The 16,577-nt window shown below is 38.6% G+C and overlaps 1 protein-coding gene across 3 annotated transcripts in view; it reads right to left on the bottom strand.

Annotated features, from left to right (window-relative positions):
* Window positions 1-83: 83 nt before the first annotated feature.
* LOC306852336 (WW domain-containing adapter protein with coiled-coil) overlaps window positions 84-16,577 on the bottom strand; it is a 29,526-nt gene continuing 13,032 nt past the window's right edge. For 2 of the 3 annotated variants that reach the window (XM_079389075.1, XM_079389076.1), the window contains exons 5-13: window positions 12,213-12,328; window positions 10,822-10,937; window positions 7,742-7,993; window positions 5,852-5,974; window positions 3,542-3,693; window positions 3,350-3,465; window positions 2,802-3,045; window positions 1,632-1,759; window positions 84-1,532 (exon numbers count right to left, since the gene is read on the bottom strand). In XM_079389075.1, the coding sequence (XP_079245201.1) occupies window positions 1,463-1,532; window positions 1,632-1,759; window positions 2,802-3,045; window positions 3,350-3,465; window positions 3,542-3,693; window positions 5,852-5,974; window positions 7,742-7,993; window positions 10,822-10,937; window positions 12,213-12,328 (1,317 nt within the window). In that variant the 3' untranslated portion in view covers window positions 84-1,462. The remainder of the gene's footprint in view (window positions 1,533-1,631; window positions 1,760-2,801; window positions 3,046-3,349; window positions 3,466-3,541; window positions 3,694-5,851; window positions 5,975-7,741; window positions 7,994-10,821; window positions 10,938-12,212; window positions 12,329-16,577) is intronic. The other variant, XM_079389074.1, reaches the window with a different exon arrangement.

Raw genomic sequence — 16,577 nt, 5'->3', positions numbered from 1 at the left:
TATGCTAATGTTTTGCCTAAATTAAATGTTTTGTAGTAAACTCCAAAGAAACCAAGACATACTGAGAGAATACTAACAAACAAATGTTTAGTTTAGAATGTTTATTACAATACATACATTTCACATTTGACCTTCTGACCCCAGGTGACCCTGCCCTCACCCTGGTGTAACAGGGTTGGTGATGTCCAGTCCTTGGCTGACCCTCGGTTTTCCAGTAGCACCCCCCCCCCCCCCCCATTCCATCCAATCAGGGTACAAAGGAAAATGTGTGGTAATAATTTATGAATACAACATATCTGATAGACTAGTAATCACTGCAACTTTAATAAAACTTTAACTTCATTATTACTGTACATAGGAATGAACTCTGGTTTTTAAAGCAAGTTGCCACAGCAACTTATTTTTTCCTTTTTTTTTTTAAAGTACAGTTTTCTTTTCTTTTTTTTAAACAAGGGTACAGAAAAGAAATTAAAAGAAAAAAAGATAACCTGGAAAGATTAAGAGAAAAGCAAAAGGGGATTCCGGCTAACAACCAGTCTTCATCTCCTGCTAAAGGAGGTGAGGGAGGGGAATGAGATGAATGATTCTCTTTCTCTCCTTTCATTCTTGCTCACATTCACTCCATCACGTAAGCAGGCACTGGAGTTGACCATGGGCATATCGCTGGGCCATTAGGGGCAGGTAGGAGACCACTGAACCATTGTGGACAAACATGATGTAAACCCCCTCAAAAGGCATGGGGTGAGGGAATGAAACCATTATAGTGCAACCAGAGAAAGAAACAGGTAAACTAACCAATAAACCATGTAGCATTACTACATTTTTTCATATGTAGCAAGAGAAAAATGAACCGGTGGATACGTGTGCACAGTTGTGAGAAGAAAAAGAGTTGTATACGTCATCGTCCTTGTTAAATGTCCCGGTCGACTAGCCCACCTTTTCCATGCAGGTCTGGTACATGCTCAAGGCAATGGTTCACCGATCGTATATCTGAAGAGCGTTTGTTTTCTTCTTATTTTTTTAATGTCATTTAAAAATCTGCAGTCAAGAGTTTTACATATGGTGGCAATGAGGGCACTTGAGATCCCAGTCTGCCTTGGTGCTGATTAGTTTAACGTTTGGATGTCAAAAGCTTTGATAGGCATGGCTTCCCATGGCTTCATCTACAAAATATATTTACAACATGGAAATAACATCTACAAATAATCTACATGTACAGGGACAGGGCGAGGGCAGCTCCTCCGAAAACCTCTCTGCCGCCCTCTCCCCACCCCCCACCCACCCAAGCTCGGTCCAAAGCAAGACCTCGCTGCAGCTTGTTTAATGTAAGACTGGGCCCAGAGCAGAACGCAACAGAACTTTGGTTCTCCAGGGTTCCACGCGCACAAAATGGGTTTTGCCCACTCATTCAACTATCCCTCTCTCCTCCTGTTTCAAGACCACATCGCAAACCCAGAGTTCCTCAAACCATGAAGGAATTTTGATTCTTCAACTTTTCAAGTTCTTTAATTTGTTGTCTCAAAAACAGTATCCTGTCAAGAAAAACAAAACGAGAGTCAAGTTAGTACATTGTATATGTTAGTACATGGGAGTCACATGCTCTGGTATATAAGAAAGTGAATAGTGTGGACCTCTGCTCGCGCAATGTGGCCTGGATCTCGCACACTCGCACCAGTGAGCGCAGGTTCTTCAGCTCTGTGCAGTTCTCTGACATGTAGATGCTGCCCATGGTGTGAGCCTCTTCACGTAACCGCGAGGCCTGGAAGGGAGAGCCGTATGCAAATTGTTAGCAATGCAAGACAGGTGGATGCCAGTGATGCCATGCCCAATGCTTAATGAATACAGTTCAGTGCTGTGTGTTTTTGTCCATTGAGGCTGTATATGGTGCTAACCTTTTCCCGAAAGGTCTTCTGAGACCCTGTTAATACCCCTTGAGTTATCAGATGATCAGTACTAAGAGAACTAGAAACTGCATTTTGTTTTCCACAGTTTCTTTATTTGCTTTTTTTCCCCAACTTTTTGAGCCATAAACGGTAGTAGTCGGTACGATTTTTTTAATGCTTTTGAAGTCTCTTATAGCCATCAAGGTAGCATTTATTTCACTAAAGATAAAGTAAAAACAACAATGTAAAATATTACAATTTGAAATAACTTTTTATATTTTAAAACTCATTTACTCCTGTGACAGCAAAGCTGACTTTTCAGCAGCCATTATTTCAGTCTTCAGTGTCACGTGATCCTCAATCATTCTAATATGTTGATTTGCTGCACAAGAAATGCTTTTTTGTTATCAATGTTGAAAACGTTGCTGCTTCATATTTGTCAAACCTGTACAACTTTATATTAAGTAGCCTCAAATACTATGTACTTCATATTACTTCACATCAAAAAATAAGTACAATGTACTTAGTGTTCATATTGAATTGCAAAACACTTCTGCTGCTACTGAACTTGATACGGGTAAGGTTAGGGACAGGTTTGGCGGTATGGGTAGGTTTAAGGGTGGGTTAAGGTGTAAGGGATGGATCACCAGTGTAATTATAACTAATTACAGAAATTAATTATAGATCTAATTGCATGCAGGCTTTTTTTTTTTAAATAAGTACAATGTAAAAACACATACACAATAAGTGCATTGTACCAAATTATTAATGTAAACGCAAGTAGTTAAAGCCACTTAACAGCATTTATTTGAAATAAAAATCTTCATTATAAAAGTCTGTTACTTTTGATCAACTTATTGCATCCTTGCTGAATAAAAGTATGAATTATTCACAAAAAAACAATTAATGTTTCCATACCTGTTTCTCCACGTGCTCCGCAGGCCACCCTTGCACATGTTTGATGAGGTTCTCATTGAAGTGTGCGGCCAGCGTGGGTGTAAAGGAACATGTTGCTCTGCCTGAAGCTGTGCCAGCAGGTACTGAGCCCGGGGGCATTGCTCCGCTGACTATACCTGGTCCTTGACCACCACCACCACCACCATTATTACTACTGCTGTTACTGCCCATGTGGTTTGGACCTGGAGACGGACTTCTCTGACTGCTGCATATAACACACAGTGGATGGGTCAATGTCTTTCTGATTTAAGAAACAGCTACTTTTACGTGCAAATCCATTAATTTAACGTGATCTTACCTAGAACATCAAAATCAGCAATATCACAAACAGCCAGAAGATGGCAGTAAAACACCACAAAACAAGCCACTTTGAGCTACAAATATGGCTGCGGAGGCATACTTCAAGCAGTTCAGTACCCATAAGCCTATATTAAACTTATTTTGCACAATTATTTTTTATTTAGAAAGTTGAGGAATCCGTTCAGTTATTTTCAAATGTCTGAAGTTACCTCTGTCTCTGCAGAGTCCGTGGAGAGTTGCAGTTGTCGTGATGTTTGTCTGTGGGGAGGGACTGCTGGGACGAAGGTGGAGGGAGAGAACTGGACTTAACCGTCATAGCATTTATCTGAGAAAGACAGGGAGAAAGTGTTACAAAACCATACTTTCATTTCTGACATCTGTCATCTCATTTGACAGCATACCTTTGTCTGTGAGGAGACTGGCGTGGTGCTGAGGGGGGGTTTGAGGGAGGCTGTGTTGGTCTGCGGTGTGCTGATTCTAGGAGACACATACGACCGAGGAGAGGAAGCGTCTGACGTCAGAGACATCGGAGACTGGCTGGACTGCTGGGCTACTTCACAGGACAAAAAGAGAGAAGACAGATGAGATAAATAGATTGTCTAATCACAACAGGCATGTACTTGGTCAACAAATGTGGTTCTGGCTCTGATTTCAAGCTATAATTTGTGGTAACGTTAACAAACTATTCAAAACACTAAAATGAAGCTGAAATGAAGCTGGTATTTTCACCAGCTAAAAAAAATGGTTTCAAGTCAGTTATTTCTATCTTTCGCTGTGAGTGTCAGTAGGAAATATCAGTTCACATTTCCAAACATTCATTTTGCCATTAAATTGTAATAATCCAGTGAGATTTTCTGACAACAGCCAGTGCTCCACACTGAGATCTGATCTCATCATCATCATCATCATCATCAGTCTGTCTGGAATGACATGAAACAGAACAAACGGAGACAGACTAAATCCAGAAGAACTGTGGCAACTTCTCCAAGATGCTTCAAGAAACCTACCTGCAAAGCTATCTGAAAAACTATGTGCAAGTGCACCTAGAGCAAAAGCTGCTTCGAACGCAAAGGATGGTCACACCAAATGTTGAGTTAATTTAGTTAATAGAAGTTAATTGATAAAGAAAAGCTATTTATGACATTATTTTTGACAGCACCCTCATTTTACAGCATTTTTACAAAAGTGCCTAAAACATTTAACAGTACCTTTTAACAGTAACTTTTTGGCCATCACTGAATAAATTTGGGGGGAAAGCAAAAGCCTTTATACATGCAGAGTTGTGTACACATTACTTTCATGTGCATTAGTAAGAAAAGTTGTGTTGATTATTTTCTTCTAGTTTGTAATTTTATCCTTGGACTACATTATGCAATATCTGAAAATTAATGCCAGAATAGGTCTGAAGCCATTTCATATAAAATTCACACACTGTGGAAACAATATTAAGTGTCATTCGATAGACTGATTGATGATTTGCTGTATCATCTATATTGCAGTATGCAAATTTATACATGCAGGACAGTACTAAAAATTGCCACAGCAAATCAAAGAACCAAAAAAAAAAAAGAGCTTCCTATTAATATCCTAGTAACTTTGCAGTTTTTAATAATAATAATAATAATAAATATTAACCAATTCATTCAAATTGTTTTGCCTTCTAAGAACACCAGTGTAAATGTAATTTGGACTGAGAAATCATCACAACTAAAGAGGTTAGAGTACACTTTAATGTCCAGGCACAAATCAATGCAGAAGTTTTTTTTTTTTTTTTTTATCTGTTTACTCGAGACTGAAAAACGGTTGGAGTTCTTAACTTTGCTCTTAATATGTACCAAACTGGTGCATTTAACTTAAAATTAACATTTTTTTATTAAATCTTGATGGTCTGAGATTCACCACCACAGTCTCACAAAAATCCTATGGAAACCACTGACTTGATATGCAAAACAAAAAAACAGCCTATCATTTATTGTGAACATGCAATTAAACATGTAATTTAGATATTGCCAAGTAACAGATGCTGCATGACAAATCCATATAGGGAAAGGGGGGAAAGGGAAGTGGTGTGTGGCCAAGTATGGTGACCCATACTCAGAATTTGTGCTCTGCATTTAACCCATTCAAGTGTACACACAGTAGTGAACATACACCTGGAGCAGTAGGCAGCCAATGCTGCGGCGCCCGGGGAGTAGTTGGGGGTTCGGTGCCTTGCTCAAGAGCACCTAAGTCGTGGCACTGAGGGTGGAGAGAGCGCTGTACATTCACTCCCCCCACCTACAATCCCTGCCGGCCCAAGACTCGAACCTGCAACCTTTGGATTACGAGTCCGACTCTCTAACTCTCTATATAGAGAGCTACTTGAGTTCAAACCAGAAATCATTTTTGAGGCCCACCATTATCTGCTCAGACAGCAGCAGCCAAGTCTGTGTGTGTGTGTGCGCTAAGCTACCAACCCCATCTGCTAACTCAAGGAAGCTGACTCAGAACCCTACAGCTGACATGAGTCGGCAACACAAAGCTCACGCCAAAAACAAATCAAAACCATGAGCTCAAGTTATGAAGTTCAAAATCAGGTCACAAAACAGAGCCAACCTTAACCACATGCGTCAAGACATAATTTGGATGGCATTGTAGCACAAATAAAATAAACACAGCAGGTTTGAAAGTAAAAGGTAGCACGAGAGAGATAGCAGAGTGTGTGTATGTACCTTGGTTGGACAGTTGAGTAGCCTGGGAGAGCAGAGTTGTGATGTTGAAGGCAGACGGACCAGCAGTCAGGATCTTATGGAGCATGGACTGCAGCGAAGCCTGAGTTACTGCAGCCGTGAGAACTACAGAGACACAGAACACACAGAATGAAGCAAGAAAGCAAGGACAAAAGGTGAAGACAGGAAGCAGTCAAAAAGAAAAGAAAACTAACATTGAAATCAGAGTCTGCAGGAAAAACACTCTTTACTGAATGCTTTGTTAACATTAAGCTCTTGTCTTTTCAGTCACTGGTGAGCAGTTAGAAAACTACAGTAAACTATAAAGAACTAACATAAAATAACTTCTCTATTTGTAATGTAAAATCAAATTTCTCTATTTAAAATTTATTCCTGTAATAGAAAAGCTAAATTTTCAGCAGCCATCACTCCAGATTCTTCAGAAAATATTCTAATGCTGATTTGGTGCTCAAGAAACATGTCTTATGATCAATGTTGAAAACAGTCATACTGCTTAATATTTCTGTGGAAACTGAGATTTTGGGATTCTTGGATAAAGTTCAAACAGCATTTATTTAAAATAGATTTTCTGTAACAATGCAACTTCTTTACTGCTACTTTTGATTAACTTGATGCATATTTTCTGGAAAAAAATAAATCTTACCCTAAACTTTTCATCAGTGTATTTAAACTTTTTCAGTAGCATTTGTGTGTGTTTGTGTTACATCCTTGTACTTACATCCTAGGTCAGACAATGTTACAATCAACCTAAAGTGGAGTGATTTAGAACTTGTGCATCATTAAAGGTCTGCTAAATTACTAAAAGTAAAAGTAAAGTAAAGGGGACATCGGATGCAAAATTCACTTTTACATGGTGTTTGAACTTAAATGTGTGTGTACACAACTACCCTATAATTATAAAAATCGCTATTTACAAATGCATTTTAAATTGTTTTTGAGCAGTTATAACAGCTTGAATAAGAATGCAGGGGCAGGGTGAGCAGTAGCTCTATATCATTTAAAGGGCCATGCACTGAAAGGGGTCGCTGTGAACAGAGCTCTTTTAGACAAGGTAAAAAGGATGTTGCTTTACACTACCACTGTGAAATTAACCAAAATGTGTCAGACTTTTCATTAAGACCCTAAAGAATCATAGCAACTTGTGAAAAATGGGCATCCGATGTCCCCTTTAAGACAACATTCATAATCTACTTGAACTCAAACACCTTTAAGCAAAGCATACCAGAGGCTAAACCAGAGGAAACGTTCCCTGCAACTAGTTTGAATCCAATATTAATGCACTTAAAAGAATGATGCAGCAGCCCTGGCACTGGATCATGCAAACTTTTGCATTTCACCGTTTACACACATTAGCCATATGCAGTGGTGCAAGCGCAGACTGGCCAAAATTCATTCAGACATTCTGGATGGCAATTCTCGTTCACCCTGGTTCTGGCTAGGAGAATCAGTTTGTAACTGTGCATCATAGTTTGCAAATGTGGCCAGTGATGGAAAGTAAGAAGCAATGACACGCTCAAAAATGCCAATTCACACAGGCCATGTCCAGAAAGCAGCAAAGCTATGATTCATGCCTAAGATGTAAAGTTAAGAGAGGAAAAGCTGACGCAAGCCCAGCATGCACAAGTATGTAACAAGCAATTATATCCCCGCTTGAGTGGTACAAGAAACCCAACTAGAATAAAGCTGCAAACCGAATGCTTGCTAACACCACATTGAAGTTATAGTGGTGTAGTAAGGTTCAAAGGTGGTAACCACCATTACAGCAGAACCTCAGGTTCCTCAAGAGGGACTGTCCCTATAATGTTTTGTATAAAAACATCTGCAAACAGTGGTCCACAACTGATTCTATTCACTAAGATTCAATACACTTACCTTCATTGATCTTGGCCATGTCTACACTGGCATTGTTAAGCTGCAGGGCAGTTTGCAAAGCAGGGAGGAGCTGACGTAAGAGGGAGGGGTCTTGGAGAAGAGTGGGCGGAGCAGGAGACTGCATCACCGGAGAAACTGGAACTGTAGAGCCCGAGGCGGCGCTGGCAGAGTTGGCCACACTTAAGCCAGATACAGCAGCAGAGGAAGAGGAGGGTGTGAGTGAGGAAGGCTTCTCTGTGGCAATCGAAGACTCTGTTCATAGGGGTGAAAGAGTCAAAGAAAAAAAAAAAAAAAATCAATGAGAGTTTAATGATGTTTAGTGACAGTAGTGGGGGGAAAACGCCTCCAAACTTTCAAATTAAGACGTCAATTTTTGTTGTGAATGCCTCTTAAGACTGTGATGTACATAAAACCTCAATATGACAGCAAAAAGATCCACAAACTTCAATCCAAACTAGCTTACTGAAAGTGTCTCAGCAATTTAGATTTTGCCTGAGGATTCACCCAAATCACCTACAGCCAAAATGTCACCTGAAAAATCTCAAAGATCTTACAGAGACAGTCAGAAATGAGAGCATGTTCATACGACATGCATTCAGAATAAGCAGTTTCACTTAAGCACCTAGAGTGAAACACATGATGAGCGTACAAATTGAGCAGTTATACTATGAATTTTCATTGTTTAACAGCTGCTGAAGACGTTAGGATCTAAAAATAGCCCACAATTCCCAAGGCTGGCAACGTGGCGAGACGCTACTGAACATTTCTTAACAGGAACCCTCAGAACAAGTGCGCTGAGCAGGTAGAACAACAAGAAACTGCGCGCACAGTTCATCATGAAAACACAGCATGCTTTGTACTTAAAAGATATAAAAATCAGGCCATTACAGAATCATCTCTGTGATTGTGTTCTGTGATGTATAATACATATTGAAATATTTTCAATTAGAGAAATACTCTCCATATTTTTTTAACACAGCTGTTAGTTTTTATAGAGACAAGAGACGTCCTCTTCTCATAAGACACACAATTTCAGTACAACCGTAAAATTCCTTGACATGACATGAGACACTTATTGAATTTCTGTTCTTGAGAAATTTGAGTTGTTGGCTCCTGAGCACTTATGTTAAAGGGATAGTTCACCCAAAAATTCTGTCATTAATTACTCACCCTCATGTCGTTCCAAACACGTAAGACCTCCTTTCAACTTCGGAAGACAATTCTGAGAGCTCTCTGACCCTCCCATAGACAGCAATGAATAATTGAATAAAGTCTTTTTTTTCTTCTTCTTGGCGCACAAAAAGTAATCTTGTATCTTCGTAAACAATCACGGTTGAACCCCTGCTGTCACATGGATTATTTTACCAATGTCCTCGCTACGTTTCTGGACCTAGATTGAGTTAATAACATTGCTGTCTATGGGAGAGTCAGAGAGCTCTCAGAATTCATCAAAAAACTCTTAATTTGTGTTCCGAAGATGAACAGAGGTCTTACGGGTTTGGAACGACATGAGGGTGAGTAATTATTGACAGAATTACACATTTTTGGGTAAACTAACTCTTGAATTAATCTAATCTGCATTGATTCATTTGATTTGTACTGGTCATTGCTTTTTTTTTTTTTTTTTGCCATTTTGACAGTCTGACCAGACCATATTTCCTTAAGGAAAACCATTCACACTATTACACCTCCTTTCACAAAACCTCTTCAAGCATTTCTCCCCATTCACAATGCTGTGTGCATTAAACATTGAAAGATTACAATTCTAGACAGAAGACCAGCAAAATGATGGACTGCCCTCAGGGTTCCCACATTTTTTAACAAATGAATTGCTTTCCAGTCATCTGTAATTATTAGATCATGACTTTTAAGAATCATTCAAATCCATTCAACGATTCGCTAATCATTCCCACCAGTCTGTGTTGGCTCATTCAATGGAAAGAAAGCCTCAATACCAAGTCACATAAAACCATACATATTGTCATTGAAGCAATGTATACTACACAAAAATTCATATCTACGTGATGAGATACTTTAGAACAGAGCATACCAACAAAATGTACTATTCAATATAGACATTTCCATGACTCAAGTCAAGAAAGTTGAAATTTTTTCCAGGCCTGGAAAAATAATTTTAAAACTCCCTGATATTCTGAGGTTTTCCATGACAGTGAGAAGGAACCCTGTGCCTTAAACCTGCTGCTTAGCACCTTCAACTGCCTTGATATAGCCAAGCATTGAAAACTGTACTCAAATAGAAGTAAACTGCTGTGATGACTGGAAAATAAACGAAGAAAAATATCAGCATGCAGCACAGGAGTGTTAAAGAGCATTAACACATCATGCTGCATAAGGCAAAGACTTGCTACTGCCTCCTACCAGCATGGATAAGCGGACCCCGACACTGCTTATGTGGGTGGTGTGGATAAGCAGAAGTTTGAGACATAAAAACATTGCAAAAGTTCTAAATGTTGTCATTTTATAAACACAAATCCAATCTGTGATGGTCTGTGAAAAACGGCTGTGTGGCTCGATTAAACAGTATGTCAGTTATGACTCTACAACTGCAAATCAAGAGACATTAACTTTTCCTAGCACTAATATAGATCACAAATATGTCCAGTATCATCTGCTACTGCAATATTTGTAACTCTGTGTCTACCAAAAAAATAGATAGCTTTCTAGTTTTTAAACTTTTTCAGGCATGGAAACTACATTCTCTGTGTTGGGTTAGCAAAGACAGGTCAACTAAACTATAACTAAGGATCTACAGCTTGCAGAGATCATTGTTACAGCACACAATTTGTCCTCTACACACACACACCTTACATTTTTTTGTGTGTGTCAAAAATAGTGCTACTGCTGTCAAGTGAGACTGTCCCTTGTTATGTTCCTTGATGTTGAACATTTCCTTTTCTAACTTCATAAGCCAATTTTCAGAAACATAATATAAAGACCTAAAAATGCACTTCATGCCCCCTTTTTAAGACAGAGTCAGTAAATAATCAATCCTTGCCTTTGATTCAGATCAGTATTTCCAAGGTCTACCATGATGTGGATTTTCAGACACTGACACTTACTAGTGCTGGAGAAGCTGGCGGGCGCAGCTTGCATGGCTTCACGCCTGTAGTCCCTGTCTTTAGGGAAACTGTTGACCACTGCAGCCATCTTGGTTGCCTCCTTCTGCCTTTGCTCTCTGAAACAGCAAGGAGTTCACAAATGGTACTGGCATTCAAAAGACAACAAAACCACATCAGCTTTACACACGACCAGCAGAAAAAAGCCTGATAATGAGACTAGCTGTCTCAACTTTCCGCAAGTCACTTGATAAGTGGAATTAGGTATTTGGAGCACATTTTAATTTAAGTGCACAAATAAATTGTCCCAGCATTCATTATGCATTAACTATATCGTGATATGACAGTGTGATTATCAAATCACAAAGACTGCGATTTCTGTACATATGCATTCAAAATGTAGCACTGCACTGCGAGATTGGCTCACGATCCTGTGTTTTCAGTGTCTCAGAGCAGCTTGGCTGACAGTAAATGCTGCTATATCTCTGCATGTTCGGTGAGTTTGAGGTCACTTAACGTACATATGGGAATGCAATACGATCTTCCAAAACTGTAACGAGAAGCACTTATAAACCAGCTGTTGTCAACAAAAGAAATTTGAGGGTTTAAGGGCTTGTTTTCCTCCAAAATAAAAGTTTGATGGTTTCAAAATGAAGAGTAGTAGTAGTTGCAGTTATTTATTTTTATAGCCATGTCAGCATCTAAGTCTATCTAATGGCAAAAACCGAGAAGGAATAATAGAGCTGCAATTATATTGCAAAATGTTTTAAATCAACAAATGATAAAAAAAATCTAAAACCTGTTTACAAGTCTTGAAAATGAATAAATGAAGATATTACAAAAATAGTATATGGATTTTACAGTCGTACCCTAAAATAAATCTTTTATTTTTTTACATTTTTGTTAACTTATTTTACAGTGAAATACTAGAATATTAATTTCTCAGTTGTTTAATATTTTTATTTTAAAATACTAACAATTCTAATAATCGTTAAGATTACTTCACAGTAATTTTTTAAATCACAAATGCTTTGGTCAATTTGTGCTGTTCATCAAACAAGCACAGCAAATGTGGAGCTTTGAAAGATGGTCTTTGATGAAAGCTCAGTCAGTGTGAAAGCTCAAAGCGTGATGCAGTTTCCATCGCACTACTACTTGGCTAAAGTGTTGCAAGATGTGTGAAACAGGCCTAAGACTGCAAAATACTCAATTTTTGCAGGAAGAATTTTCCTATTATTGCTGGGAATGTTTCTTCTGCGGAAACATAATAGATTAAACTTTACACCTGCGCTAATCACCTGATGTTTCACCAACAACGTGTATGGATTAGTGTATTATTAGCATATAATAAAGTACTGAGTCTGAGCTCAGGGGTGAAAGCGTGCGTTTAATACCTCTCCAGCCACTCTTTGGGTTTCTCCCACTGAGACACCTCCGTCCTGCAGTTGTAGTAGTACTTCTTCCCTGAAGAACTGATGTGTTCAGACCAATCATCTGCCGGCTCATATGGCTGAATAAAATAAAAACAACAGGTGTGAACGCTGACATTTAAAGAGACAGGAGCGGTTAAAGGCATGAGAGAGGAAGAGGTAGAGGAAGGAAGATAAAAAGGAGAGGGGTAGGGCAACAACAAAAGTAAAGACCTGAAAAAAAAAAAAAAAAAAAAAAAAGACAATCCCGGTGTTTGTTGTTTTGATTCTGACATAAGGAAAGGCCACACAGAGCAACAGCATGAGGAAGTTAAAAATGTAGAATAAGACTTGGAAGAAAGGAGAAGGAATGGGGACATTAGAGAGACAGACAGATGGAGCATGCAAGAGAGAGAGCGAGAGAAAGCTGAATCCTGATGCAAGCGTGTGTAATATTTGATGAGGTGGATCTCTGCGCATCGCTCCTGCAGGATGCTTCTTTAATCGGAGTCCACCCTCCACCTACTAGCAGTCTGACTGTCAAAGCCTCACACCACCACACCAGACAGTACCGATCATTAAAGCTGAAATGTGCAATTTCTGTGACACTAGCGTCACCATCCAGAATTGCAAAAATGACAATTTTCTTGAACGCTTCTTTCGTCGGCCAAAGGGTCACAGTATGGTTGATTAACTCCTCCCTAGAGACAAAATCTTTTTCCCTTTAATAGTCATTCAAAATAAGACATGTAGTCTGACTTAATTTTTGCTAGCAACGCATTTATCAGGGTCCTGTACTAGAATGTTAATGGGCAGTTCTGTCCAGTGGTTACAGAATGTTAAATCAGTTGGAACAAACAGAGAGTCCCAGCCCAAACTAACAGCGATAGACAGACAGACAGATAAAGTATAACAAGTATAAATAGTGACTAAACACGACCGATTAATACTACATGTCAACAAGTAGTCACTCTTGCTATAGCCCTTAAAGGGATAGTTCACCCAAAAATGAAAATTCTGTCATTACTCACTCACCCTCATGTCCTGTAAGACCTTTGTTCATCTTCGGAACAAAAATTAAGATATTTTTGATGCATTCCGAGAGCTCTCTGATCCTCTCATAGACAGCAAGGATCTTAACACGATCAAGGCTCAGAAATATAGCAAGGAGATCGTTAAAATAATCCATGTAACATCAGCGGTTCAACCGTAATTTTATGAAGCTACGAGAATACTTTGTGCGCAAAGAAAACAAAAATAACTTTATTCAACAATTCGTCTCCTCCGCATCACCCTATAGAACCATTCTGGAGAGCAGAATGGTCTTACAGGTTTAGAACGACATGAGGGTGAGTAATTAAAGGCATTTTCATTTTTGGGTGAATTATCCCTTTAAATCCTGATTTACAATTGCTACAAACACATAAACCCGATTCTGTGCCGGGAAAGCAGTACTGGCGACATCTTCCAACTGAACGATAGCTAAGGTTAACCCCAAAAAAGTCGCTAGATTTTTATGTACCTTTTATGGGGGAAAAAAAAGATCCTAAAAGGGTCTGAAAGTTGCTAAATATAGTGCTAAATTCGTGATCGTGTGTGATACGCGAGAGCTGATGGCAGGGGGTGATGGATATTTGTGGCGGTCAATGTGGATATTGTGGCAGGCCACCACAAAAATCAATGTATGGGAAACCCTGTAGATAGATAGATAGCACTTTAGCTTAAAAAAAAAATCTAGACCTGCATAGTTTATTCAGCAAGGATGCATTAAATTGATTTGAAGTGTCAGTACAATGCCACAAAAAAAAAAATCAGTTTCCACAAAAATATTAAGAACTGTTGACAACAATGAATTGATTTAAACACTGATAATTAGACATATTACTTGAGCATCAAATCAGCATATTGGAATAATTTGCATGCATCGATCCGATACTCAGGATCGGTATCGGCTCCGATACTGGAATTTCTGCCGGATCGGGTATCGGTCAGACGAGACTGATCCAAATCCGATATTGTGCGTATATTATTGTGTTATTGTTAAGCCCCACGAAAGCACAAAAACATTAGAAAGCACCATAAAGTCAAAGTCCAAGTGTTCTGAAGCCGTTCCATAGTTTAATGTGAGGTACAGATGAATATATAAGTCGTTAAATTCAAGTTCACATAAATTCTTCTCTCCGCTGCTTCTGTCTTTCATCCTCCGTTCAGCATTCAAACTGTGTCACGTTCGGTTAAGACAGTCAAGACGATGAAACTCTCTCCAAGAGCGCTTAATAACTGAGAGTTAAAACTTAAACGAAAAGGATCAAACTATGCACAGATTTAATAAGCTACGCACCAATATCTCTTTCCTTTGTGCTTTGAACTTCTCTATGCAGAGCTGCGTGCTGTAACTCCGTGCTGTTTCAAGCGCATCATTCTGCGCACGGGAAGCCAAAAGCACTTTGTGCCACTCTCTATTGGAGCTTTTCATATTATAACGCTTTTGCGCAATGAAAGATTATTTATAGCGTTTCTTGTTCTGTCCTATCAAGGCTATTAATAATCTAACGTATAGCACAATAATGGAGGCAGCAACATTTATGATATGATAGATGGGACTCCTCTATCATATGTCGCTGCCTTCATTGTGCTATACATTTAAAAAGAAATGTCTTTTAATTTTGTAGTTTATATTTATAAATAAATACATTTACTTGTTTTCATTCATGTATTTTACAGCAATACAAAGAACAAAACGGATATAAATCCGATCTTCAATTCACTATATTTAAATGTAACGAAGTTCACGTCAACGAAATAAAAATATAAGTGCTGCATTTGATTAATTATCAGCTCATTTCAAGATCAAAGATCGCAATAGGAGAGCACGTGGCATCAGCACTGGAAAGATAAGTTTGTCTTATACTTTTAATGAAGAGTATTGTGTTGATCGTCTGCTTCTTACTTTCGGTTTCATTCGCGGCAGTTTGCGTGTCTGCTTGCTGAAGAGATACTCAGCTACTCGTCCGCGGCGATGCGTGTTGCATTAGCGCTGTCATATCTGACTATAATGTCATATAGCCTATAACACGATCACACGTTTATTTTTTACATTTTGGGACAAGTAAAATTTACATATGTGGTTTCAACAACCAGATGCGTTTACACATGTCCAGTTTCGTTTGGAATGCGGCCCAGGCCACCTCCTGAATTGGTTTGAGCGATCAGATTTATATTACAAAACGCATGAAGTGACCAGGTGCAAACAGCCCCTATATATTTTTTCATGTTATTTTTCATTAAAATTAAGTTGTCTAATAGATTGTGTTTACCACACAAAAGAGTGACACAGAAGTAACTTATAGAAATTCTACACTGATTTAAAAAAAAAAAAAAAAACTGCGCTGGTATCGGATCAGAAAAAATGGTATTGTTGCATCCCTAATGATTTCTGAAGGATCATGTGACACTGAAGACTGGAGTAATGGCTGCTGAAAATTCATGCTATCAGAGAAAACATTATGCAGCATGGGTGAGCATAAGAGACTTTGAGCATAAAACACTTAAAAAATCTTACCGAGCACAAGCTTTTGAATGATAGTCAATCTCTTAAATGTGACTCATAGAACTATGTTCACTTCACTGCACACTCAACTCTGTCCTTGAAGACACCACAATTAAGTAGTACATATTTCAAACCATGAAGAAATTCACCTCTGCATGCCTGCCGACAGCTAGTTCTCGCCTTCAACGTAATTATAAGGTTTAATACAAAACATAAAATCTTGGGAAAGGTAATTGAGCAGATGAAAAGGGTTTGATGAATGAGTTCATAAAGCAGGTGGAGCATCTCACCATCTTCAGAGTGTGGAAGAGATTTTACACAGCATACCCAAAGTGACCCCGTAACATACAGAATAAAAGGCCAATTTAGACCAACAGAGGCACAAGGACGGTGATAAAAATTTAGTTTCTGTGCCATTTCAATACTAAAAGATTTAAATTGTATGCTGGCTCACCAAAATTATCTTGGATTTATAAAGACAGCTTATGGCACATATATTAGTTCCATTCATCAGGTTTGTCGAAATGAGCTAAATACATTCCAACATACTTCACAAAATGACCACTCATATGACTATGGCTTGGCAGTCTATTTTTAGATTTTATAAATGGAATTCAATCCAATTTGGCATTACTGATGAGCAAAACCCTGTTTTAATTGATTTGCAATGCTGTAATTATTTAAAAAAAAAAAAAAAACACAATTTTACTGAAATCAAACCATGACGTCAGAGATTCAATTTCTTAAATTAATGATGTAATGCTGAAGGCAGCAAAAGCTCTCCTTTCTGTATTCTGGTA

This window comes from Barbus barbus (genome assembly GCF_936440315.1).
Source record: "Barbus barbus genome assembly, chromosome: 32".
In the NCBI taxonomy this organism is placed as follows: domain Eukaryota; kingdom Metazoa; phylum Chordata; class Actinopteri; order Cypriniformes; family Cyprinidae; genus Barbus; species Barbus barbus.
This window is presented reverse-complemented; position numbering and strand designations above follow the sequence as displayed.